The sequence below is a fragment of the Anguilla rostrata genome, chromosome 6 (assembly GCF_018555375.3).
Source record: "Anguilla rostrata isolate EN2019 chromosome 6, ASM1855537v3, whole genome shotgun sequence".
NCBI lineage: Eukaryota > Metazoa > Chordata > Actinopteri > Anguilliformes > Anguillidae > Anguilla > Anguilla rostrata.
The window spans coordinates 4360997-4388945 of NC_057938.1; the positions used below are offsets into that span (position 1 = coordinate 4360997).

A 27949-nucleotide genomic window follows, 5' to 3' on the forward strand; every position below is an offset into this window, starting at 1 on the left:
TTGAGTGTTTCTCCCTTCAAACCTTTCTTCTCAGTCGACATTTTGTTTCCCATTTGATTCCAAACTGTTATTCATGCCTTGGGTGCCATTTTGTGGGCTGCACAGTGGCGCGGTGGTTGGCAGTGCTCCCTCACAAGAGGTTGTGGGTTCGAGTCCCCTCCACATAGAGCCTACGTGCTCTCCCTGTGCTCGCGTGGACCTCCTCCAGGTACGCTGGCTTCCTCCCACGGGCAAAATACACGTAGGCTTCAGGGCTCACCTGTGGTCTCAGCATGACTACCCTGGTTAAATAAAGAAGAAATAAAAAGACATTTTCAGCTATATTTATACCAGTTCATCCCCCCAGATAAACATGTCTCTGCAGTTTTACTTAAATAGAGGTAAGCATCTTTTTTTTAATAACATGATGCCAAAATAATGATGAAAACGTCTGCTTTAAAGGAGCATACATTGTACGTTTAAATTGCTTTTTAGCTCTAACCTCACAGCAAATCCACTTCAGCTATATTGTTTTCCATATTTTCAGCTCCTTACAGTAGCAGTGAATAACTCGCCCCTTAGATTTATTGGTGTTTTTTCTTTTGCATAAAAGAGGGAAGTTCATTGCTAGTCAGGAGATACTCACAAAAAGCAGAATAATGACAAGTCATGTATGGGTTTTGTGCCTATCAAGTAGCAAAGTAGAGGAAAATTTGCATCGGGGGAAAAAAGAAAAGATTTGAAGTTCGAACAAACTTAAAAATCTGTTTGGAAACAGTCAACTTTTACAGATTATTAAAAAAAAGACTGGAGGGTGTGCACTGGCTTGTGAAAATGGGTTGAGGTGTTTGTTCTGCTCCTTGTTTCCTTGTGGTAATTTGTAATGTAGTAGCATGGCGGATATACTCCCATGCACACAGCCTTTCTCTCAGGGGCCGAACCTACCCATGTATGGCTGTGAATTTACCTCAGAACGTTGGCAGTTGCAGATTTGAGAGCCTGTCCAAACGTTATGCACACTGTGCACAGGCAGTGGATTAGCATCATCATGTCTCAACACACAAAGGACACCAAACACAGCACATCCAAGGGTCTTCCCTCACTTCCCTCCATAAATATTTTTTGGATCGGTCCTTCATCTTCGTTTTTCTTTTCGTTTTCTTGAATGCGCTCAATGATTCCTTTAGAAAGATGTTATTGCTAATTATGAACTTCAAACGATAGACTGGCAGGTGAAATTAACGACGAGAAACAACTGCTGAAAGTGTTCGCTGCTGGTCCCCGACACTAACTCGGCACTCAAGTTGCGAGTTGCGATGGAGACGCCGTGAAAGAGCACTTTTATTTAAAGAAAGAACTTAAACACCAGTTCTGAACAGCTTTAATCAATCAGGAAATTGGCTGTAGCACATTCGGGAGGAGCAGGGGTCCCCCCCTCGAGAGCCCCTTCTTTAAAGGACCGGCAGAGTCGCGCGGGAGGGAAGCATCTCATCAGCGTTAATGAACCCGAAATACTTCAAATAAATACCAAATGTCTGCTCGTTCTCTTTATTTGCCAATTTAAGTTGAGTTTTTGCTGGGGTTTTTTTCCCCCTGTTATTTTTAGTTTTCGTCCATTATCCAAATGTGTTCTTGGGCTAATGAAAATCAGTAAATTGTTCTCAGCCAATTGAATGTTGGCCTGGGAGACGTTTCTGCACACATCGTACTTCTGCCCACTTATTCTCAATGTGTCAAATAGCCGAACAAAGTTGCAGGCTTTGTGAAATGCCAGTGATAATTATTTTGTCCCAACAAAAGGTCACAGATACAGTCCTTTCAAATCCGCACAGTCATTAAGTGCGATGTTGGAGTATTGCATAAGTAAAGCTTTCATTCTACATGAAAATACATAATGCGTGGGAATGTAAGTACTAATTAAAGCGTTATGCTATATAATCACAGTTTAAGTTAATACGGTCTCTCACTCAATATTGCACAATCAAGCAAGGTCCTAATAGCTGAATGGAAATTAATTAATGTTATTATTATTATTATTATTTATTTATTTATTTATTTTGTTGGCCGTGTGCTTTGGCATTTGCGTTGAAGCAGTTCCATCCAAAGAAAGGACTCGCGTAACTAGCGTTAGCGAACGCTGAGAGCGGTTGCCTCGGAGACTCCCTTGGAACCCGTGGAACTGCTCTGTATCTTAGCCGCAATTAGCGTAATTGCCCTGGGTAGCTTATCGTTTCATATTCCGTCCTGCGACCACACAGAAACTGCTTATGTGCGTGAGTCAATCCTTAAGATGGATTACCGAAACGATTTGCAGAGGATTAAACACCGACACGATTTGCTAAATCAACCGGATGCCAAAGTCACTATGGAGAAGAAGAAGAAAAAATAAAAAACCCGTTGGGTTCCAGTGTTAGAGTCTGTCGCTCTATACGTTGAGGAATGTGAGCTCTAAGTGGCTTGTTCTCTGCTTCTCATCATGTTGCTGGGGTATTTTAGAAGTCAATGGAGAGGGTGTTGGGGGGGGGGGGGGGTCGGTCACTTGGGCGTGGCACATCAATATATGAATTCCTCGTGCTTCTACATTTGAATCGATCGTAAGAAGGGCCAGTGATTTAAAGAGTCTATGCTCGGATAAGTTGGGAGATTTAATGTACCATGGGCTTTACATTACAGGTGATAAATCAGTTGTCACGGCGCCTGTAGCCAAGCGACAAAATCAATACAAATGTATCCAGGGACAAGGCGAGGGGCTGTAGTCATTAGGTCCGGCCCGTGACGCTGGGATGGAGCGAGAGAGGGCAAACTCCTGAGACCAGCGGCCTACATGTGCAGCCATCCGGCCTGCCTGTGGAAAGGATCATGGGAAATGCACACGCATGTATACGCACATAGACGCACGCACATACATGCGCATGTATACGCATGTACACGCGCATGCATATGCACATGCACGCACACACACGCACAGACACGCGCATGTATACGCATATGCACGCACATACACGCGCATGCATACGCACATACATGCACATAAACGCACGTACACACGCACAGCGAGGGGAGGGGGGGTGGGGGCGGGGTGGGGGTACATTTTATCTTTAATTAACCTGTATTGATTTGGCCTCCTCAGCAGTATTTTGATTTGTGTGAGTGTGGTTATATTTCAGGATTGTACATCTGTAATGTGTATGGACCTGGGCTCTGTTCTTGTCTCGTCTTGTCTCGAGCCAACGTGTGTTTAAAGTATTAACGAGTATTCCTGAGATGCTGTTCCAGTCTTACATTACTCTTTATTTTTTTGTTTGATTTTGATGTTCCTTTCCGCTCGGAGAATACCCACCCAACTCGAACCACTCGCCACTACAGGTCGGCCTCTCGGCAGTGCTTAGCTGGCTAACCGCTGATACATTATGCGGCTTTTGCTGTCGACCTTACGCTTGTGTTAGTGCCAGATAAATCACACGTTCATTACAGGTGTTCATCCGATGCTGTTTAAGGAGAGCGGGGGTTTGGCACAGTCTTCTGTATTGTCTGACGCCCCGAGCAGATGCCGGTCTTCCCGGGAGCCGGAAAGCACTGAAACGAATGCGGAGAATATGCAGATGCGTGCTAACGCGCTGTTGTCTCATGCATTCATGCGGTTCACGGTGTATTGCGGTTACACGCGTCTCCTTCGTTCAGGGTTGTAGTCTAACCTAAAGCCGTTGTGTTCCAGGGCCGAACGGCGCTGGTTTATTGCATGTCGTGCAGCACTGTGACTTTACACTGTTCACCCGCAGCTGTGAGACACCCATGATAGGAGCCAAACTTATTTCATCGATATAATGCAGTTCCATTCACACCGCTCAAATTAAACACAGTGCGCATTACACCAACTACAGTAGTTATATACTGTGTATGTACAGACACACATACACGCGCACACACACACACACACACACACACACACACACATTTAGAAACCAGGACCTACAAATTTACAGGTAGGGCCAGGGACGGTTCGTGTGTCGGACCATCATAACCGGGCTGAGCAGAATTAAGAGAAGCGTCATCAACGGGATCTCGTTTAAAAGCACACGACAGAAGCTTTTGATCAGAAGGACAAACTTATTCTTGGCCTGGGTCAGAACTGCCATTCATCTGAAATCTGTTAGAGGTGTAACCTGTTTCCTTTATGGCTCTATTTTCGAGTTTTGACAACAAGTGTTGGCAGTGGGGGCAAGCTGGGCCTCTTTTGTGTTATTGTCCTCTCATCAACGTTATTCGTAGTGTACAGATGACTTTGAGTCTCATTCCCACTATGAGGGGCTATGCACAATCTCCATTTCACTGAAATGTTTCTTATTTTTTTAATTTAAAAAAAAATTTTGGCCAAAAGGAAAGAAGAGAAAAAAAAGTACCGTGGCCTGTCCTGTCCTCTTAAGATGGATGGCTCCAGACAGGCTTTCCCGCCATAGCGCACGGTCGTGCTGAGATGCCCTAATCACACACACACTCAGAGGTTTACACTTCCGCGGGCTAGCGCCATGCCGTGGGTATTAACCAGCGCTCGGATGCAACTGCACAGGGAGACGCAAGATGGATGAGCGGGGAGCGCTGGCCAGAAGTGACGCTAATAACTTCTGCCTGTGCCCGGAGGCGGGGGAGAAAGAGAGGGAAGTTTCGCCTTTATCTGAGCGGAGGGGTGGGAGTGGGGGGGGGGGTGCCTTGTTAAGAGCCGGACCATTAGAGGCACCTTCTTGAAGTCGACGCTGGACGGATGGAAAACATCACGCTGGTTCGGCGGTGTCGCGGGGCCTTGAGAAATTGCTCTGGGAGAAGCGGGAGGCTCTCGCCGGCGGCGGCGCCCGCGGGAAAGTTTCAGAAGTTCTCTGACCCCGCGATTCGCGCGTTTACCGTTTTCTCGCGGCGCGCGACGCTTACTCCCACCGAAGTACTTTCTGAAGCGCGGCGCCTGCTCTGTTGCGTTTTCGCCGAAAGCCCCAGCGGAAAGTTCCGGAAAGTGCTCTCTGAGCCGCGCTGTGAGCGCATATGCAGAGCGCCATCTGATTGCTTTGAGCTTCATCCGCCGCCCTTCGGATGAAGCCAATAAGGGCTTTGTGATTAAACCCAGAGATACCGTTCGCTGGGAGATGTGACTCACAGCACAAAAAATAGGTTTTCGTGAGTTTGGATGGTGTAAATGGAGTGTCAGATCTAAACAGAATGTACCCAACGTGTCTGGGGCACACAGATCCCTTCTGTCATTGGACCTGATGCCTAGCCTTACCTGGGCAGTAACTTACGATACAAGCAGCGATTAAAGTCAGACTGTCTGTACTATTCAAAATTCTGTTCTTAACTTTGACAGTTAGAATCAGTTTGTAGTCTTTGTTTTCACAACAGTCACAGCTTGACAAATTCTGCAGTCAACACGCTGACTTTGCCAGCCTGGTTGTGAAGAAAAACGGTTGCAACGGCAGTAAAAGTAAATCCAGCTCAAGGAGAAGGGAGTGGAGTGGCCAAAAGATGAGGGTATTTCAGTGTAAGCTCTTAGGGCCGGCTTCACAGATACAGATTAAGTTTAGTCCTGGACTAAATGGAATTTTCTATGGAGAATCCCCATTCAAAATGGAAATTAGTCTCGGATCAGGCATAATCTGTGTCTGTGAAACTGGCCCTTATTCCTTTTCTATTTTGAGCCATTGCTCCATTCCATTCTCTTTCACGAAACCCAGGATGTGTCTTCTGTTTCTCTCTCCCCTCCTCCAGTGCCCCCCTGGCCTGAGCCCCATGAAAGACGGGACGGGGTGCTACGACCACCACATCGGCATCGACTGCTCGGACGGCTTCAACGGCGGCTGCGAGCAGCTGTGTCTCCAGCAGCTGGTCCCCTTACAGGAGGATCCCACCCTGTACAACATTCAGATGTTCTGCGGGTGAGCTAACAGCTTTAGCCGCTACAGCTTCAGCGGCTGGTCTCCTTAGAGGAGGATCCCACCCTGTACAGCATTCAGATGTTCTGCGGGTGAGCTAACAGCTTTAGCCGCTACAGCTTCAGCAGCTGGTCCCATTAGAGGAGGATCCCACCCTGTACAACATTCAGATGTTCTGCGGGTGAGCTAACAGCTTTAGCCGCTACAGCTTCAGCGGCTGGTCTCCTTAGAGGAGGATCCCACCCTGTACAACATTCAGATGTTCTGTGGGTGAGCTAACGGCTTTAGCCGCTACAGCTTCAGCGGCTGGTCTCCTTAGAGGAGGATCCCACCCTGTACAGCATTCAGATGTTCTGCGGGTGAGCTAACCGCCGTAGCCGCTACATGGCGCGCACAGTGACCGTTTATTAACTTCAGCTCCAGAGGAAGTTTTAATTAGCGTTAGCTGCGGTCTTTCACAACCACAGTTTGGAAATCACTGAGTGCCCCTAAATTAACTTGCCGAATTGTGAAGGAAAGTAGTTGCGCTAGCATTTATTTGTAAGCCAGAGTTATGGGCAAGTTTTGGCATGAATTTAGGTGTGCATTTTATATTTTAGGTCAACAGGGTATTCATTTGAAATTATTTATCCGTTATGCAGTTCAAATCGTACTAAAAAAATGAACCTACTTTCCCCATAATGCGTCCGTATTGAGTTTATAGTGAAATGGCACACGTTTTTAATTGCTTTGTTATTTCATAACCCGATTTCATTTATCTAACCAAAACAATTTTTTTTTCAAAAATGTAAAACAATCGTCATTATTTTAACATTAAAAGCTAATGAGGCAGATTCAGTCCTGCCACATCCACTGGGCGGCTGGGAGATGGGGGGGATAAAACTCATTAGCGGCATAATGACTCTTGATTGATTGATGGGTTAATTGGTTAATGCTCGCTCTGTTATTTCTGATTATCTAATTAGCGGCTGTCTCCTAAGTGGCCAAGGGAATGTCCTGCGTTCTGTGTGCCCGAGCGACTGTGGACTGAATCAGCGTTCATTTTAATTCCACGCGCCGCTGAAACGCATTAACACATAAATAAACGAATGCATTAAAAATGGATTTTATGCCCGTTTTGAACGTGCCGCTACATCTTTTCGTAATGAATAATGCATGGCTGGGGAAACCACGACCGTCGAATACTATCTTTCACTCTAATTCACCGCATTTAGAATGCACGAGAAACAGTGGCTCAGTCGGGGGCATTGGTTTGCGTTGGTTTCATGCTTGTGAAACAAGTGTCGTTCACCACCCCAAAAATGTGTCAACTTGATGGCACGTGTACCAAGAGAATAATTTAATCATTGATCATTGATTATTGTAACCTAATTAGAAAAATGTGGCAGAGGATGAGAAATTGCTGAATTTGTATTTTTATTTTTAAATTGAGGTTTACAATGCAACAACATTTTAATATGATCATATTAATATTCATCAGAATACGAACGGAATAATGCAGAACGTTATAACATAGCTGGGGAGCTAGGTATGCTATCCCGCCAAGTTATGGCTTCAGTTATGGTGGATCAGCACGCAACATACCTACATAAAACTTCACACAATCATAAGTGATGAGGATTTTTTTACAGGAAATGCAACAAACATACGTATCTCTCCTTAATTTTTACCAAGTTCATATATTAAATAGTCTGCCTGCTGCAACCCAGCTGTACCGTAGCCAATCAAACATCCAGTACTGAAACGCCAGCTTCTCATGGTGCCAGATGCCTGTACATGAGCAGAGGAACTCATGCAAAAAGGAAAAAAAAAAAAAATACAGCCAAGCGAGTTGAGAAAATAATTGAAGTTATGTATAACACACAGCTCAATTAATTTTAAATAGAGAGGTAGAGCAGCATGCTGCCTGGTGTTTCAACAAAAGCCATTTCTCAAGGGAGCGTTGCCGCTGTGTTTGTTTTTTTTTTTTTTTTCTTCTTTCGCGGAAACGCGAAAGCTCGCACGCTGCCTCACGCCCACGCGACGCTCGGTACGCCTCTCTCTTTAGATGTCGCGCTGCTAAAAGCAGTTCGTTCGGTTTTAAGGGGGATGAAATTATTATTTATTTTTTTTAAATGACATTTTAATACGACAGTTTATCGGAGCCTGTGGCGGACCGTCGTTAGCGTCTGGATCCCGCGGAACGCAGAGCCGCGGCGTCGAGAAGAAAGTATTTCCAGTTCACGCTCTGACGGCGAGCGGCAGTGCGAGCGCTGCTTCTCCGCCTTTGATACGTCCCGTGGAAAAAGACGCAGAAAGAAAAATAATAAAAAAAAAACCTCAAGGTTCCATAAATGTGACAGAGCAAGATCCGCAGAGGATTTGAATAGGGGATTATTTTACCTTTTTTTGAAATGTGATGATGCGTTTGCTTCCGGCACGTTAAATAGCGTAAATAATAAAACGTATCCTGGGTACAGGAAACATTACTGCCATGATTCTCGTGCTCTGATAAGACGTGCCTTCCATTTTCTCTTTCTTTAAAGAAAAAAAAAAGGGAATAGGAGAAGCGTGGTGCTCAGAGGGAACATAAATATGAATGTGGGCTAGTCAGTCATAACTAGATAAAAAGCCTGAGCGGATGCCTGCCCGCTCGCGCGCTTTCCAGCGCCGCGAAGCTCTAAATGCGCAAGAGTCACAAATTCGGAGTGAAATTGCATCATAAAAGTCTGCGGCGCTCGTGTCGACCCGGGCAATGCAGTAAGAAAGGCAAACACTTTGCTCATTTAATGCCCCGGGAAGGGACATATGTCAGGGGCCTGTTCTTTCAGTGGGGAGCGTTGCTTGTTGCCTGGCCTCTGTTCGTTTCTAACACAGTGACATTTCAACTAGACTAACACACGCACATATACACACACGCGCACACACGCACACACACACAAATATATATATAACAGATGAAGTATTTGTGTGTCTGTTCTCCTCGCTCACATTGCTACAAGCCTGCCTTAGTGCTGTGCTGCATTCTTCATTAGTTTGAATGGGTGCATACTCAGTCCTCCAAGGTCTTACTCTGTGGTGGAAAACACTCACTGGCTATAAAACAGAAAATCCATGAAGTCCATGAGAGAGCGATGTGTGACATTATATACCTGTGACAGATACAGGAAGTGTTGATCTATCATGGAAACATGCCTGTTGAGCCATTACAAAATAATAATAAAATCAAATAAATACATCATAATAATGGAGTAGGGGAGTATGAGTATTATGCAGGAGAATGTTGCCTTGGTTTCTGAACGTTCGTGTGTCAAGCCTCTCTCTCTCTCTCATTCATGGCAGTTCATCCAGTGTATCTGGAGATTTCAGAGCAAACAGCAGGTGAATTTAGAACAGCAGGTGTGAACAGCTTCTGAATATTGAATATAAAAATGTTTCATGCGTTAAAATTCCGATCTCGTTTTTGTGTGATTGAGAAATATCGTTTTTTTAATGTGATTATAATGATTATATTTAGGAACAAAATATCTGTCAGAAAGAGATGACTTGGTGGGAAAGAATAATATTTTAAATTGGATGGTCCAGGGAAATTATAGCTGTTATTTGAGATGCTTAGTTTAGTGCAAGTAATCATGAAGAAAATAGGAAGCTGTTGAAACAATATAACAAAAATATTTGCATTTAGTTATGTCCGCATCCTTGTGTAGATGAACGACGGAAATGCTGGGTTATGTAGTTTTTTTTAATTAAAAAGGACTATGACTTACTGGATTCTCATTTTCCGAGCGTGGCTTATCCAGAGTGTAGCAGCAGGAATCCGTCTAGGCCCGCCCACTTTGAAGAAGCGCTGGGGGGGCACCGTGAACGCCGGGCTCGGGTGGAAATGACCTTGGAGCTATTATTTATAATGTTGAATAATTAATAATACTATTTTTGAGAGGCAATGTTCGGAATGGTTGGAGGACGGCGTACAGCTAGGAGGGCTGAACTTGTTAGCGGTAGGACTGACCTTACTGCTTCAGTGTGAAGTATATCCTACTGTTCAGATGAGTGAGGCTGTAGGTCACCCTCAATAAAGCCTTACAAGGGTATAATAATAAATATGATCCACTGCAGTATATGTATATATACATATATGTATGTATATATATATATATATATATATATATATATGGAAGGCTCAGCAAGTATTCAGCCAATAATGATAGCAAGACATAATTAAATACCAGGAATATAAATATTAAATATAAATAATAAAAAACACACCCTGTTCTGTTATAAAAGCCTGTGGTTGAAGGCCACAGGCTTTCATATATTTGTTTGTTCTCCTCATCGATGGACCGAAACTTTGGTTCTTCCCCCCATCCCCCACCGTTCTCTCTGGAATGGCCGAACATTTGCGCCTAAGCCGGACTGTTAGACGATTCGACGGTCTGTGACCAGGCAGCGGCGGCGGTACGCGCGGCGATGCGGGTTCCATTTGCATTCCGCAGGCGGCGATGCACCCCAGCGCTGGGTGACGGGTTGGGTCGCGGGCGGGGTCCCGGGGAAGGAGGCCGGGGCGACCCGGCTGACCCGTCTTTGATTTTTTCGGCGCCCGCGGCGTCACCGGGAGCAACGCGGCCCGGCAGTTAATCTGAGGGATCGATAGCACAGGACCGGGGGGAGGTCCGGACCCGCGACCCGGGGGCCTGACAGAACGAGAGGCGCGCTTTTTTTTATCACGGGACATCCTGACCCCCCGACCCTCCGCTGCGCCGTAAACAAAAGCGGGGGGGGGAGGGGGGGTGATGAATGGGGAGACGGGAACACAGGCGGCGGGCTGCTCCATATGCCCTGCAGCTCCCTCTCACCAACAGACTCATCTGCCTTAATTAGCGTTCGCTAATACGATGTTCCACACAAAAAAAAAAATACCCCCTTTAATCTCCGTCGTTTGCTGTGGGCCGAGCGCGGATGCTGACTCGTCGATCTCGCTTACGGGACGGGGTGCGTGTTCACATGCTGATGCGCCTGTTTCTTCTTTAAATTTAGGTCACCTAATTATTCGCCGTCTGAATAGTTTTCTGTTTCATTGTACTGTTTTAAAAAATAAAAAAATAAAAAACCTGATCTACAGCACAGCAACGGCTCGACGAGATCGTGACACGCGTCAGACCTGAGGGTCAGACCTCACGGTCAGACCTCACGCGTCAGACCGAGCCGTCAGACCTGGCGCTAGACTGAGCGCGTCAGACCTGAGGCGTGTCAGACCTCAGCCGTGTCAGACCTCAGCCGCGTCAGACCCGAGCCGCGTCAGACCTGAGGCGCGTCAGACCTGAGCCGTGTCAGACCTCAGCCGCGTCAGACGGCGCGTGGACGTCTCGGTCTCAGAACCTGGCAAACGCAGACGGACGCTTTTACACAGGAGAGAGGTGGAGCGGGATTTGAGAAGGAAGCAGGTGTTGTGACCTGGCGCTGGGCAGGTCAGTGCGCAGCCATGCGCAGCCGTGTTCATCCTGTCCGGCTGCAGTCTGACCCCCTCTCTCTCTCTCTCTCTCTCTCTCGTGAATACCAGGTGTTTTACATTTCTATTCCGCCTTTCTGGCCAAGGCCTCTCTGTCTCTCTCTCTCTCTCTCTCTGGAGGCACTTCATCCAGAACCACAGCCGCAGCTGGGTTTGTGGATTTAAAAGGTCTGTAGCACGCAGCGCTGGTCCTATCGGCCTGACGTCAGTCAGCACTCGTCCTTAGCGCACTCATAATGGAACGAGAGTGTTTTTTTGTTCGTTTTTTTTTCGTTCACAAATGCAATTTGGGGAATATTTCGCTCGACTGTCACAGTTAAGGGAGAATATTGGATCGAACGCCGCCCCCCCCCCTCGTCGTCCACACCCTACTCACCAAGGTCCGTGAAGATTGGTCGATACGAACCATCGATTCTCTTACTGAAGAGGACTTTGTCTTCGCGCGTCCGCTGGAGCTGTCAGTCACGCCGCCGCCCTCCGTCGCGTCGACGAGCGCCGTCGAGCACCCGCGGCAACGGTAGACCGGCCAGGCGGCGGACTGCCGCTTTGACCTTTGACCTGGCTGCGAACGCCTGACGTCCTACACGCGAAATTCCCCCCGACCGTTTGTGCTGCCGCGTCCGTGTCCTGCTCAGGGAACGTCGCGCGCGTTCGAGTGATAATTATCGCTGTCTGTCACAGTTAATCAGTCGGAAAACGGCTGACAGCCAATGGCAGAAACGTATATTTAGCGAATGCCCTGGATGAATAAATAACACTGCCTTTCCCCTCCGTCCCTGGGTACTGCTGTGTGCGGAGGTGGATATTTATTCATTTATCTTGCATCTTCCCTGGCTTGATCAATGGCAATCAGCTGCTCTGGAAGTTCTTTTCGATCTGTTGTACAAGTCTCCGCTGATCTATCACCCCGGCCTTTACCGACTGCTGTTTACAAAAAAAAAACAAAAAAAAAAAAAACCTACAGGTTATCATTATATTACAACAGGAATTGACCTGCTCATGCATGTTAATGAGCTGGGAGGTATTGCCAGGAGTAAGTCCCTCCGGTCCTGTAACATATTTCACCGGTCCGATACATGGCGGGGCTTCTAAAAAATGCATGACCCGGAGGCCTCTCCTCAACACAGCCGAAGGGCCCCCCCCCCCCGGTTTTTAACAAAAAAAATGTTGATTTTGTGGCCACGGACCTGGGAGTAGCAGGACGGCTGTGGTGGGGCAGCAGCGTAGTATTATGGGTAAGGAGCTGGTCTTGCGACCCAAAGGTGACAGGTACGATTCCCAGGTAATGCACTGCCCATTGTACCCTTGAGCCAAGGTACTTAACGTGCATTGCTTCAGTGTATATCCAGCTGTATAAATGGATGTAGTGTAAATGCTATGTAAAACGTTGTGTAAGTCGATCTGCATAAGAGCGTCTGGTAAATTCCTGTAATGTAATGTAATGGTCCTGATGGCGGTCTCGGTGCTGTTTCGGGTTGTGTCCCTTGGCAGCTGCATCGAGGACTACAAGCGGGGCCCGGACGGGCGGTCCTGCCAGCCCCTCTCCGAGGCCTGCACCGAGGGCCTGGACTGCGGGGACACCGCCGACATCCCCGCCAACCAGACCGTGTTCGGCGACCTCTTCTACGGCTACAACAACCACACCAAGGAGGTCACCTCCGGGCAGATCCTCAAGGCCACCTTCAGGTAAGAAGGGAACTGCAGGTGCCGGGGGTTTGGGTAGGGGGGTTAGGGTGGGGGGACAGACCCACCCTGCAGAGAGTCCACCCTGTACCCTTCTCTCATCGACCTTTTGAAGCTAAGCAGAGTTGACTTTGGTCAAAAGGGGAGCTTGAAGAACAAATTTGCGGCGAGATTTTGGTGTTTTCTTTCTCCAATTTATGTATCCTTTATCCACCCAGTTGGTTTTTCAAGGGAGCCCCAGTTATAAGGTTAAACTTTATAAATAGACTTTTTCTTCTGTTGCGATCCTTCTGGACCGATTAAAATTCAACATCCCAGGCTCAGAGATGGGTTAGTGTTCCATCACAGGCGCAGTACATTCCTCCGCCACACGGGGCACTGTCCCATAGAAGGTGCTGTCCTTCAGCAGGGGATCCCGACTCACTGTGGTCATTAAATGGCACCCGTGGCAGCTTTTCAAAGCCGGACTCTGGCATGAACACTCTGTGCAGTCTTTCGGGGACACAGCCGTCCCTAGGGCCACACGACATGCTTCAACAAGAACATTCACGTTTAGGGCCACCAAGACCCCTAGGGCCGACTCTACACATTTCTAACAGCAGGGGTCTCAAGACCCGCGTCCTCGTAAAATCTTACGCCGTACGTTTGGCAGCCTGGTCACGCCCCTCACATCCGATTGGATGCACAGTTTCCGCACACCCTTTGCTTCGCCCCTTTGTCAGCTACCGCAAACGAAAATTGAGTTCTCAGTCGGCACACCTGGGTAGATAAAGGCCGCTCTAATAAGTATATTAGCCCGGATGAGCTGGGTGCCGGTGTTGCCTTCTATCACACGGAGTGAAGTGAAGCGTTTGATTAAAGAGAATGCGGCTTTTGCATTTAAAATTCACACCCCGTGTGCTAGGAAGGCAGGAGGCGGCTGAAGACCTTTTGAAAGCAAAAGGCGCCAGTATTCGCCCAGAATAATACAGAGAGAGATACACATTCCAAAAAAAAAAGAAAAAGTGCCCGAAGACACTCCCACTACAGTGGTAATGGAAATGTACATTGATATGCGCCGTAGACTTGACATGAAAGTAGTCTGTGGGTCAAAGATGATACCTCAAATATTAGCGTATTTGCACTGAAATGAAACGGGTTTGAATCGCATCAGTGACCGGCCCGGGGGGGTGGGCAGAGGGGGGGTTGGCCGGCACAGGAAACAGCGAGACTCTGGTATTAGGACCTGAGATTTAATACACGATATAAAAACGGAATCGTACAAAAGCCCCTGCCGTTCAGCGAGCACCCGTGGATTCATTCGAAACTCCCCTTTCGTGATTTCATTTCAATCTCTAACGTTTATAATTTATAATGCGGCACCACATTCATTGGTTCATTTCTTCTTGAGTAGCTCTCTCTTTTAATATGTCTGCTAAATGAGGTTTTTAAATTCAGTCCAGTGCTTAATGACACTGATTTAGCGACAGCCCTGCTCAAGGTTGTTGACAGAGGCTGCTTAAATGGCAGATAAAATATATTTATTTTTGGCTGGTGTCTCTCTATTTCTCTTTTCCCGCTTTCTCTGTTTTTTTGTTGCTGTTTTTTTTTTTGTGGTGTCTTAATGTTGATTGGCAACCACAGGAAAACACTGTAAGGAAAGGGTGATTAATTCATTAAACGACTACAGTGCAGACAAGTAGATAAATGAGATGTAACAATAAATATGGATAAGAAATGAGAGGCGGGAGACTCTGAGTCACTTATCCGGGTACAGTCATTTGTGTTTTTATTCCAATTCAAATACAGCCGCTAATTATTTTTTTTGCTCACAGGCATAGATTATAGAGTTCAGCGATCACCGAAATGAATAACAATATAAAATTTGGTTCGCGTCGGAAAAGAGGAAAACTTGCATTTGTAAGTCAATGTTAAGGAGAGATGTTGATTGAATCGAGGCCCAAGGCGGCGCATAATCCGAAAAGCATACATTATTTAACGTCGCCCTTTTTGTATCTCGACTCGGTTCGTACCTCAGGAATCATCGTACTATTATTCTGCCTTATTTTTGTGTGCTCCTTGTTCCTGTGGTGAATTATTGATAGTCAATGTGTCACTGTTGAGATAACTAAGGGACAGGACCAGCCGTTGGATAATTCATCGATCCGCGTGCAAGATTGCATTAGGGTTTGATATTGTCAGGTGGCCTGCGGTATTGACTGGAAGAGGAAGTGGCTGTTGATTACAAATTGAAAAGTCACGTGACTCGCATGCGCACGGCCATTAAGCCATAGCAGTCGTTTCAGTGCCCTCTTGCGATGGCATCATTTTGTTACCGTGCATTTTTATCAAGTGGTGTAAAGCTACCGATTGGATTAGGTATGTCAAACTCCTACTTAATATGCCCCATAGTGAGAGTCTATTTGATAAGTATGTGAATCCTATAGTAACGGCCCTAAAATGTATTATACTGTATAATATGCTATAACCTCCTGTTTGTGTCAGCTGTAAAAATGAGATTAGGTGTGATTTAACTGTACTGGATGCAGGTTAATAAGTCACCAGTGGCATACACAGCCCATGTAGGGATGTGTATGGATTGGATTCGGGAAGTTGTATGTAATTGTTTTTGAACGCTTATTAATTACCACAGGACGTAGGGCCCCCCAGACCTCCGGGCCTCTCCCTCTTCCCGCTAACGGTCCCGAAGACAGGAAGTCACAAGGTCATCCGAAATCATCTGCGGCCGGGGAAATTAAATTTGGGGGCGCGGCGCATCCTGTAACCAGGGGCAGCTCATCCACTCAGGGCCCCGCGTGTCGCGTGATTGGCCGAGGCATGCGGACGAGAAAAGTTAATGTCGTCAAGGAAGCGAATCTCAAATGCTCCTCGCTGATCTCATTTAAAGACGTGGGGCCACAGGTGGGGGTGGGGGTTGGGGTGGGGGGGGGCAGTGGAGTGGACTGAGGTCATCTGAGACAAACTGAACCACGCCCTACGGGCGCCGGCCATAGAGAAACGCTTTGGGGAGCCGTTGTCAGTGCTGTTTAAAAAATAAAATGCCTTCATTACACAAAATGGTGGAAAGTGAATGTGTACCGACTGTGAGGCAGGTTTGGCTAATATGAGGCAATAAGGCCAGATGAAACTTTGAATATGTAATGAAGAGCAAGCGTTGCCGTGCGCCACGGTCGAACACCGCAGGCCCATTACCGCTTGACGGATCGCCGTGGCGATTTGACAGTTTGTTTAAAAGCGGGGGGGAATAATCGAAGCTGTGAGCTCGGGAAGTCCAGTCGTGGAAATTGAATATTGCTTCTGATCTTCTGGTCTGAGGAGCGGAAATCTTTAGGTGGTGCAGCGTGTCCAAACAGACACCCGTTGAGAAATAGATTGAGTTCCGTCTTTGACATAATATTATTTCAGCTCATTACTCCGCTGCATTATTGCTGGTTATTTTTATGCAAGACTTAGTGAGATTTGGCACCTCACTTAATCATAAGGCGTAGAACCAACTTTCTACTTTAAAAACGCCTGGTTTCGGAGTCAAAGGTCTTTTTCTTCGCTGATTAGAACGACTCAGTGGCAGACAATTCTTGGTGAATAAGAAATTAGAGAGGGACTTTGTAGTCAAGGCACCACCTCTACCATAATTATGTCCTTTCAGAAAAAGTTTGTACTTCAAGGACAAAAAAGGGACAGCCAGAGGAAAGGGTTGGATGACTAACAATGTGCTGTATTAACCCAATATTTTGAAGCAAAGATCTGACTGAAAAGAGTGCAGTAGAAACCATGGACCAATGACCATAGGGAACAGTGTTTAGGGAACTGTTATTGGTTGTGGTTCATTACTACTAGGCTGTGGGCACAGTCTACTCTTTTTTTTTTTTTGGATCCAGCATCGCTATCTGATAACGCATCCAAGGCTTGAACCAGTTGAATCTTAGTCTAACCAAATGAGCCCGGTGAAATGTTTCAGATGTTTGGTGAAAGCGATTGCGAAGTAAATTTGTTTTACGTAATGTTGAACTGTTTTGCCCTTAAAAGTGCTAAACTTACATGCGTAATCCGGTGAGTCGTGTGACAACTTGAAAAACTCCTGGGTGTCGGAGTGGCAGAGTTATTCATGACACCGTCGACTGCAGGATTTCACCCACACCCAGGCAGACGTCACGTTCGACACGCTTTCCCGCCTTTTTTTACCCAACCTCTTCAAAGGGGGAGGGGGGATTGATCTCTCCTTCCACCAGTGAAGGCTGTCTGAAGAACAATAGCCGCGATGCTACTGTGATAGTGTAATGAGCGGTTGCATGGCACCATTGATCAGAAGCCCTTTAGAGCCGTGGAGGTGAGTAGCCTCTCTCCCTTTCTGTGCCGCTGTCACCCGTGCCAGAATTGAGAGAGTAGAAATGGACAGGTTAGATGGTAGATATACTGAATGAAGTCATACAGATGGGCTCAGAGATAGGTGTGTGTGTGTGTTGAGTGCTCTCTCTCTCTCTCTCTCTCTTTATAGAGAGAAAGAGAGAGAGAGGCTAAATAAATATCAGTTATATATTCAAATGTTTGTTTTACAAGTTTTAATGATATATATTGCTGTTGAATTATGGATATACCGTGCATCCGTAAACATATGATTGAAAATCGAGCGTACCGACAGCACATAAAGATTAATAATTTACCGTCAAACATCTGTTGTGTCATCAACTCCAGGTAATTAATTCCCCAGCCCTGGGAGATCAGTCATCCCGCTGCATCAGAACGCCAGCCCTGTGATCACGATCCTCCCACCAGGCGCACGGGGCCAGATCAATACCGTGTCACAGCCTTAGCAGGAAGGGTCAGGATCCACAGCCCAGGCGTAGACATCAATCCCAGATCCGCGAGACCCGAGATCGATACCTTATATACGTGGCTTCCAGTGTTCAGGTTAAACCCGCAATAAACCTGATTAAAATCACAGCGAAAAGAAAAAAAATGTTACCTGGGAAACAGTTGAGCAAAAAAAAAAAAAAAATGCAGAATTGGTCTTACTCCAAGCTTGTGTTTACTGTTGTGTTAATAAAAAAAAAATTAAAAAAACAATATCAAAAAACCACTTCCTTGATTAACAGCTTTATGAATTTCTGGCTTGATGGATTTACCAGGAGGGGTGCCGTGTCAGCAGGTGTCCCCAGCAGTGGAACGAAGTGAACCCGAAAAACGACGGCGAGTAAAACAGAAGATAGTTTTATTCGTTTATCGATCTCTCTCTCTTTCCGTGGCATTTCCTGTTTCGTCTCGTGGGTCCGTAGGAGTGGCGGCCAGCGGTGTGCGTACGGGCCTACGCGGCGACGTCGAGCTGTGTTCACACCTGCCCGCCAAACAGCCCTCGCTCGCTCGCTCCCGCGCGCACGCGTGTGTGTGTGTGTGTGTGCGTGACAAGCGCTGAAAACTTAATCAACGCACTGTCACCCCGACGCCAAAGAGCGCTCGTCTCCCATCCCGGCCAAATGTCACGCGCCGCGTCTTTACCGCGAACAGCTTGGCGCGGGACTGTCGCTCCATCGTGGAACCCCCCCCCCCCCCCAAACCCCTGCTCACGGCAAGAGGAATGTGCGAGATGATGATCTGCTAAGATTGCGGAGCTCTTATTGGCTCCCTGCCGTCACGGAAGGGCATCCAGTCGACGGAATGCGGAGGCGCGGTAGTGGGATTTTGGCCGTACGGCAACCTTGTGCCGAAAAGTATCAAAGCACCTTCCCGCCTCTCTGGTGTGCTATCGGAAAACTGCTGTGTAAAGATATGTGTCAATTCGTAAGTGTTTACATGTGTCCCGGTATGAGGACAGGAAACCTTGCCCTGCCTGTGATAAACATGGAATATTATGAGTAAATTGAACACACATGGTGTGTAGTCGTTTTATTTTTTTAAAAACACCCCCGATACCATTAGAACAGAAATCCAGAATTGAAATTTCAGTGATGGTCGAAAGGGTGACTTTTTAAATCCGGTATTACATGACCAGACTGTTCCAGCTTCATTTCACGGATTGACGTGTACAAATGTGTTACTGTTATGGCAGGACAGGGTCAAAGAAGAGGCTTGTGTTCTGCTGACCCTGGTCCACACGAGCCACTGGTAGTGGAGGGATATTCAAGCTGGCCTGATAGATTTTAGCGAGGAAACCAATTAACGAGGGCAGAATGCAAGCAGATGGGACTCGCCTGGAAACAGAAGAAACTGCTCTGGGTCTGAGCCTAGTGTTTTCCGGTGGCTTCGGCCATCTTGTCTCCCCAAAGATGCAGTAGCTCAGGTACTCCGCGGTGCCCGGAACGAACACGCAGCGATTCGCCGTGGAAGTGTGACTCCGCGTCGTGCTTTAGTATTCTCTTTCATACCTTCGGCGGGGTGGGTCACGGAGTTGTGCTGGCGCTGACTTCAGAAAGTCCCACCCTGCCGTTCTGGAGAGACGCAAAGCATCTGTTTGAATCGTTTGACTGTATATATCCGAGTGAAGGCGAGTGAAGAAGATTTGAATGCGCTCTGATCGTTAGCTTAACTGTCCACAGAGCAATGGAAGACATTGATTTTGACGTACCCTACTTTTTAAACAAAAAAAACACGAAGAGAACCCCACATGCCCACACGGAGACAACTGTGAGCTCCTACATTCAAGAAAATCTCCCGCCACACACACACACACACACACACACACACACACACACACACACACACACACACACACACACACACACAAGCAGACACACTAACAACCACCTATGTAGCAGTGTCCACACTGCCACATCAATAAAGTCCAGCCCGAAGTAGAACCCAGATCAGTTGAGATGTCTATTTTATTATTTTATTTTATTTTTTTACTCACAGGCAGCCTTCCCACCAGCTTTTTTTTTTTTTTTTTTCGGAACTTTGAAATAGAGGAAATGAAAAGGGGACCTCTGGGGGAGAGAGCCTTTGGTCAGCTCCAGAGCGCTGGCATTGGGGTGGGGATGAAACATTGGTGCGAGGATGCAACCCCCCCTCGCCCCCACACAGTCTCAGTTAGAGCCTGGTCTGCTGAATGATGGGAACCCCCCCCCTCCGCATATCCACACCCCCCCCAAACGCACACCAGCACAACACAGTTCATTTCCACCCTGGTGTCATTATATACAGACAGACCATGCTGTGCTAATTCACTAGCTGGATACAGCCATGCCATTCCGCAAAAATAGATTCATTCATCTCCAAAGAGCGGACGGTTTGTGTTTTATGTTGCGAAAGTTAACTGCATGTGAGTTTCGGTAGCTTGGCTGCGATGTAAAAAGAAAAATAAATAAATAAAAAAACAGGACTGTAATGACAAAATTTAATTGGACATTTAGGGTGGTATTTTGGTAACAGGGATACAGTGATCAAATGAAAGATGCAGTCAACTGGGGCTCAGTGGAAATGAAGAAAGCTTTGTCAGAATCGATTTTTGCTGTTTTAGTTTTTAGTGTCACAGGTATAGGTGTATAGTGGGATTTTAATAACCCCGCTGGCGAAAAACCAGAAAAGGTGCAATTTCTTGAGCGATGGTGTTGGCTTGTTACTGGTGGCGTGTGTTGTACAGATCTGTAAGGCTTGTAAAGCATATAGCATCCCCATACTTTTTTTGTCACCATGTACAGGAAGCATTGATCTTACATGTCATCGCATGTTCCAGCGAACTGGAATTGGTGTGTGGTGGCGAATCTTGACCCTCATGGACGGGCTCCCTTGAGCTGTACTGATGAACTGATCGATTTCTGACGGACAGGGAACCAGCTAGCAAATGACGCAATGCTTGTTTGATCGCTCGTCTTTCTGTGTGTTCTATTAGAAATGTTGTGTTTTAACTAAATATTTACTGCACAGTTGTATCACAAATGCACTCTGAATATTTACCTTGCTGTGATATAATATATACTGTAGTAATGCTTGTATGTGGATGCCTCATGTAATTGTTAAATCTTGCATTTACTGGTGCTGCTGACGTGTATTGCGTATTCGTTACAAGCACCTTTAACCGGAGGAATTTTGTCACCATGAAAATAATCAGACCTGGAAAATTCTGGTTCAGAAATTAAAAGTCCTCCCCAGAATTTCCAATTAGCACAATTCTTCAGCAAGGAAGTTGAACCAATGAGCAAAATCTGCTGACTGAGTTAATGGGTGGAAGAGAAACATGGCAGGACTTATGACTCCTGGACTTTCCACCTATGAAAATAATACTGAACACCAGTCCACGATTCCAGAAATCCAGTTAGTGCTATGCCCGGTCTTTCCAAGTAGTGAGAAAGCAAGGTGGTCCGAAGTGCGTTTTTCATTTACCAAGTCATTTCCGTGGTGTTAAAAATCGCAACAGTGTCGTAACCAATCGTGTTTGACCATTGCTGTGCTTGTTCTGCAGATTGATCCTAGGGTTCTAGAAAAAAGGCAGTTTTTCTGCCCAGAACACCCATAATGCCCTTTCCAATCGTGTTGGATCACTGAGGTGTTCATTTGCAGGTGCAGACTTATAATACAGCCCTATGAAAAGGGAACGGAGCACAGTAGTACGTGCGATGCATTCTGGGATGATTGGGTGATGTAATTGCCTGTCAACCTATCAGGGATCTATGTGGCCATAAAGCTAAAAATAAATAAATAAATAAATAAATAAATAGACAGCTAAAAAAAGCAGCGGGCTCGCGAATGCGCCTTCTTCCAGTTGAGCCTAATTACTTTCTTCCTCTCCGACTCCCAGTCCCTGCTTTCAGTCTCTCACGCTACGGGCTTGGAGCAGGTTTTAATGAATATTTTATTGCCCTTTGTTCTCATTAAGTCTGCTTGGAACCATGATTAAGCCCCCCCCCCCCCCCCCACCACCACTCCCCCTACTTCCCAAACTGCTTAGTGGGGTGTCTTTTCCTCCCAACCCAGAGGTATACCTTTATCTGCACACTTAATTAAAATGTAAAAATTGAACTTGAGTAAGAAAGATTATATGAAGAGCCTCGAGGCCAGCGTTTCTATTATTAAATGGTGCGCACTCTTCTCCCCTGAGTTCCTCCAGGACTCCTACATGGCTACAAAAATAACCACAGTAACAAAATAAAATTATGAAATAATTAGAAGTAAATAAATAAAAGACATAAATACAGTTTCCAAGACTCATTAAGCTAGGATGGCATGTCTGTTGTTTAGGACGAGCCGCCTGTCAACAAAATAAGTCTGTGTGCTGTGCTTCATCTAGTAAAAAAAAAAAACACTGAGCTGAATGGCTTTAACTAATGCTGAACTGAATTAGCAGTGTATTTACCTGGGTTCTTGACCTCCCAGGTAACCCAATCTATTCCATCAGATTGAGCATGTGTATTCCGTTATGATATTTGTCCATTTATGAGAGCGTGTCATTCAATGAGATGCTTCTAAGATTTTAACCTTTCGTTCATTATTTTTCCAGCAGCATACCCTTATAAAACACACACACACACACACACACACCAAACACTGGTCATAAACATATACACACAATTGCCTGATACAAAAACATTTGCAGTAACAACATTCTACAAAACACATATTTCATACAAGAACCCATATACTCATGTACAACAAATCCAATTGATCTTTTCAGATAGAAAATGGCACTTCCTCCTAAATAAGTTCAGAAACCGGGCTTTTGTTTTCAGTTTGAGAGGTTTACAGGTATGATATGATATACAAAAGAAAAAGGGTCTAAAAAGACCTGAATAACTTACAGTCAGGCAAGGAATGCGCTTCAATTTTTTCCATCGTCATCATTTTTATTCAGCTGACCTGCGCTTGATCTTATTCACAGATATCGTATCAGCCATCAGAACAACACCGTGGAGTCATTATGATTTGAGTTTGTCCTTTTACCAGAGCAGATCATTCGGTGATATGCTTTCAAGCTCTTATCTGTTTCATGCATTATCTTTGCTTGACCCTGTAACACACACGCACGCACGCACGCACACACATGAAATACTCAATAAAATATGATCACAATAGCAATGCTACTGCTGTAAATCTGCCTCAAAGTTCTAATACTCCAAGTGATACTAGTCCAACCACCACGCACTACTACCTACTCACTACTACACTAACTACTACCACTACACTACCACATACTACACTCACTACTATACCATACACTACCACTACCACTACCACTCACTCACTACTACTACACTACACTACTACTACCACTACTACCTACTACTACCTACCTACCCTACCCTACTCCTACTCCTACTCCTACTCCTCCTACTACTACTACTACTACTACTACTACTAAAGGAAAAAAATAGGCATTTAACATTTGCATTTTTATTCATTTTTTGCTGTGCCTGATAGTGAACAATCCCAACTGCCAATTTGCCGTTGTTGTCCAGCTGGTTAGGCATTGTCATGTTCCATGAAGGCCTCATAGCTCTCTGACAGAATAAATTAATCACAGAGCCACTTTGAAGTCTTCTCCCTCTCCGCTTACATTATTCATGTTTCTTTCCCCCTGCCTCAGTTCTGCTTCCAACAGGTAAATATAGCACAATAATATACAATGCCTACAGCAGCTCATGAAACTTGTATGCTCTGTCCCCTATTCGTTTAATTATTAGTTTAGTACTTCAGCTATATCTGTCTTGGACCCCTGGCAGTGTAATGGCTAGGTGAAAGTGAATTGCTGTTTGGGGAGGGGGGGTGTTTGAGTGCATTAGAGGTACTGTACATGTATGAACCTCCCCCTTTAGCCGTGCTGACTTGGACTGCGGCCATTCATTTTGCCCTCCGCAAGCATTTCCAACCGCAAAGGATTCTGGGAAAGGCGGTCCCAGGGCCCGCAGTGTGATTTTTATGTGAGAGAATGGTGTAAATAGAATTTACACACAATGGCCATTGTGACAGCTGACATTACGGTGTCATTCAGTATTCTATTAGGGTTAGGGTTAAAATGTACATACAATGGCCATTGTCACAGCTGACATTATTGTGTCATTCAATCTGCTCTTTTTTTCCCCTAAAGCAGTTGATTCTCTGTGACTGAGACAGATTTATTTACCTTACTTATTTATTCATTTATTCACTCGTTCATTCTTTCCTCCTTTCCCAAGAAGCAAGTCAGCGGTTACTGTACCACACTGTTGGACACAGCCTGCTTTGTTGAACCCCAGGCTAACTGACCTGCAGTTGCAATTGCAGCGCATTGTTTCAGCACGGTGCAGTACATCATATTATTTCACTCATTACAGCTTATGTCAAAAAGCATATTGTGGGTGCTTGCCATCTCACCACATTACAGTGCATTATAACTGAAAAGAAAGAAAAAATTAGTTATATAATTTAGCGTAAACCGTGTTATGAATTCTTAAATCCAATGACCTGGCTTCATTGGGTTTACATCTGTTTTATAACATACCACATTATGACTGTGATAACTGCCAGGCTTGAACGGAAGAGAAAACGCACAAGAAAAGCATATTTATTTTTATTGGACCAGGTGGTTGGCCTGTGGAATTGTCAATATCTATTTTGAGGTGTTTATGACAGTTTTTTTATTTTTTTATTTTTTGCAGCCATCTTGCTTTTGAGCCAGAATGGCTGCCCATAAGGGCTGGTGCTATGGAGGTCAGATCTCAGCCACACGTGATCTCACCCTGGACAGTTACTCCATGTGAGGTCCCGCTCTCGACAGCACCTGTCTTTCACGGACATTTTCGAGATCTCCCACCTCGCGTAGCGTCAGCCCGAGTGCATTTCTCTCTCTCTCAGCGCTCGGCAGACCTGGGTCAAATACGTATTTGTTTTGGATTCACATACTTTTCTACGCTTTTCTGATCCCGTCTGGTGTACTGAAACCAATGAAACGCTCGCAAGACGTGCAAAACCCCGCCTTCTGGTCATATTGGCTGGCTCAGTTACACCAGGCAAGATCAACAGAGCACAGAAAAGTGTCTGAATCCAAAACAAATACGGATTTTTACCCAGGTCTGGAGCGCAGCGAGCCGCCCCCTCTGGGTGGATTTAGCGCGTCTCGGGGGGGCGGGAACGGAGACGCTCCGCTCCGCTATCGAAGCTGACTGCCGTTAGCCGCTGCGCTCTCAGCTCGCGTGAGTTACTCCGCCCGTGGGCCCGACTGAGAGGGGCCTGTCGCTCTGCGGTCCGCCTTTCTGCCCCGGAGCGCGTCTTGCGTGGAGCCCGGTGGAAAATGAAACTCACCCGTCCATTACGGGAAGTGGAGCAGTGCGACGCGGCGACCTTGCTCGTTTGAATGATGGCCGTTGTCAGAGCCACTTGTCATGATAATTGCATGCCTAGCGCGTATTGTTGTCACGGCAATCACGGGTGATTGAAATGTGAGATGCCCCCCCTCTGTAAATAACCCCGTGACGGCCCTGCTCTTCAGGGATGCGTTCGTTCCGCGGTCGTCCTCAGCGGCGCTGATCGCTGCCGTAGCTGTGAATAGCGCAAAAAAAAACGGAAGAGGCCTCATTTATTTAATCCACTGCAAATCCTTTTCAGATGATGCCTCCAGTCCAGAGAGAGAATGAGAGAGAGAGGGAGAGATAGGGTGAGAGAGAGAGAGGGGGGAGAGAGCGAATGAGAGGGAGGGAGAAAGAGAGTGAGAGAGATAGGGTGAGAGAGAAAGAGAGGGGGGAGAGAGAGAGAGATAGGGTGAGAATGAGTGGGAGGGAGAGAAAGGGAAAGAGAGGGAGAGATAGGGTGAGAGAGAAAGAGAAGGGGGAGAGAGAGAATGAGAGGGAGGGACAGAGAGAAAGAGATGGAGAGAGAGAGAATGAGAGGGAGAAAGAGAGAATGAGAGAGAGAGAGATGGAGAGAGAATGACAGAGAGAGAGAATGAGAGGGAGAAAGAGAATGAGAGAGATGGAGAGAGAATGAGAGCGAGCGAGAGCAGGCGGGAACTTTCGCTGGGGCTTTGTTCCTGTTGTGATTTACTGAAAGATACGATCGCGGTGCGTAGCCTCGCTGCGTCGACAGCAGAGCGGGAGGGGTTCTCTGTGGAATGACTGATCGCGCGTTCTCCGCAGATCCATAGCCGCGCGCCCCCGGCGTGCTTCTGCGATTGCGAGAGCGCGAGATCTCCCCCCCGGCTCTCAGACCACGACGAGCAGCGCTGCTTTGAAGACTCTCGCTGAACTTCTGAGAGAGTTGTGTCTGGTGTGATTCTCTCAACTGTGTGTCCTGCGTCTCTGCTTGGATGGGGCGTCGCGCTAACAATGCTAAGGTCCCGGGGGACTGCACTCTTACTTCACTCTAGTGTTTCTTTTGCGCCTCTACATCATGAAACCTATGCACTTGTTGTACGTCGCTCTGGATAAGAGCGTCTGCTAAATGCCTATAATGTAATGTAATGTAATGCACGCATTAATGTGCTGCATGTGTCACTTTATTTTAAAAAAGAATATATGTATACATTGTGTGGTGCTGTCTGATAAAGACTGGCATGGATGCATTGTGTGGTGCTGTCTGATAAAGACTGGCATGGATACATCGCTGGTTACAGTTAGTACAGTAGTAGCTGCTGTGATAAAATATGTATTTGTTGAAATGCTGAAATATTTTAGTTTTAATTTTTAGGTAAGATGAGCCAACGTGATTGGGAATCCTTGGCAGATATCTTAATTGGTCTTGTGATATTTCATATATTTATTATAACAGCGCCTCAACATAGTGTCTCGTATAGAATGCACAGTATGTGTAATTTGTGTATTAGTTCCATGGTTTAGCCACTGTTTTTGAAGCATAATTAGGTCCCAAGGTCCAATACAGCTTAGGAATGTTTCATTTTTGTATGTCTTTCATCTTAAAAAAAAAAAAAAGGTTCAAAACAAAATAGATCTATTAAATTGAATACAAAAACAACAGTAACAGAAGTGTTTTTGTGGTTACTGATTTTCTGGTTGTGATTGTAGTCTCCATTCATTACTCTTTGCTAATGTATTTTTCATCCCATTAATATAATCAAATTATGACGACAACGTCACGTCACAACGTTGAATGACTCCCGTATCTTTGCGGCTTAAAGTTAAAATTGTTGAAAACCAAAAAATATTTGAGTATGACAATGAAGAGCTAAAGATAGCTGAACGGTTCATTTGTGGACAGTAAGTTGCAAAGTTGCACGCCCTGGGTTAGTACGTGTTTTTTCAAACTTTTCGAGCAGCGTTGCATCAAAATGCACAGGTTGCAAGTTCCAATCCCATATAAGGCACAGTGATTTTACCCTTAGGAACGGTACGTCGCCTGAATTCCTTCCGTATATATTGCACTGCAAGGGGAAAATAGTAAAAATATCAGCATGGCACCCTTGAGTAAGGGGGTATGCTAACGACAGCATGGGGAGTTTCATGCAACCTTAGAAGGCGGGGCTACAGCACGCGTTCAGTGACTCACCGGGTTGAGCCAATCGCTGCGTGTTGCTGTGGAGACCCGGGCCTTTCGATCGATGATTGACAACTCGTGTTAGCTCCACTCTCAAACCTCCCTCTCCTAACACTAGTGTCTGCGAAGTGCCAAAATCGTCACTAAGCTGTTGATTTATTTCATCCGGCCCACGGTTCTAAGTTTAGCCAGTACAGTTTGCCATCTACTTTAAAAAGATAAAGAGTGTTTCGGAAATTGTGATTTAAATATTACTGTTTTACTATGATGATTTAAAAAAAATATATATGTACTTTTCACATTCTTTAATGAAGCAAGCAGTCTGAGATGAAAAGATGAAACAGTGACAGTATTTGCCCATGTGCAAATTCACATTTTTTTTTCATATTTCCAATTAAGTCTGAATCATAAATGGAAATGAAATTGGATCAGTTCATCCTTGCATATTCGCTAACAGATATCCAGACGTGATATTTGATTAGACCGGTTGGAAGAATCA

General features: G+C 45.8%; 1 protein-coding gene across 3 annotated transcripts in view; it reads left to right on the top strand.

The window, feature by feature from the left end:
* Positions 1-27949, top strand: part of astn1 (astrotactin 1) — a 320953-nt gene that overhangs the window by 166283 nt on the left and 126721 nt on the right. For all 3 annotated transcript variants that reach the window (XM_064341654.1, XM_064341655.1, XM_064341656.1), the window contains 2 exons: positions 5731-5897; positions 12871-13065. In XM_064341654.1, coding sequence (XP_064197724.1) covers positions 5731-5897; positions 12871-13065 — 362 coding nt within the window. The remainder of the gene's footprint in view (positions 1-5730; positions 5898-12870; positions 13066-27949) is intronic.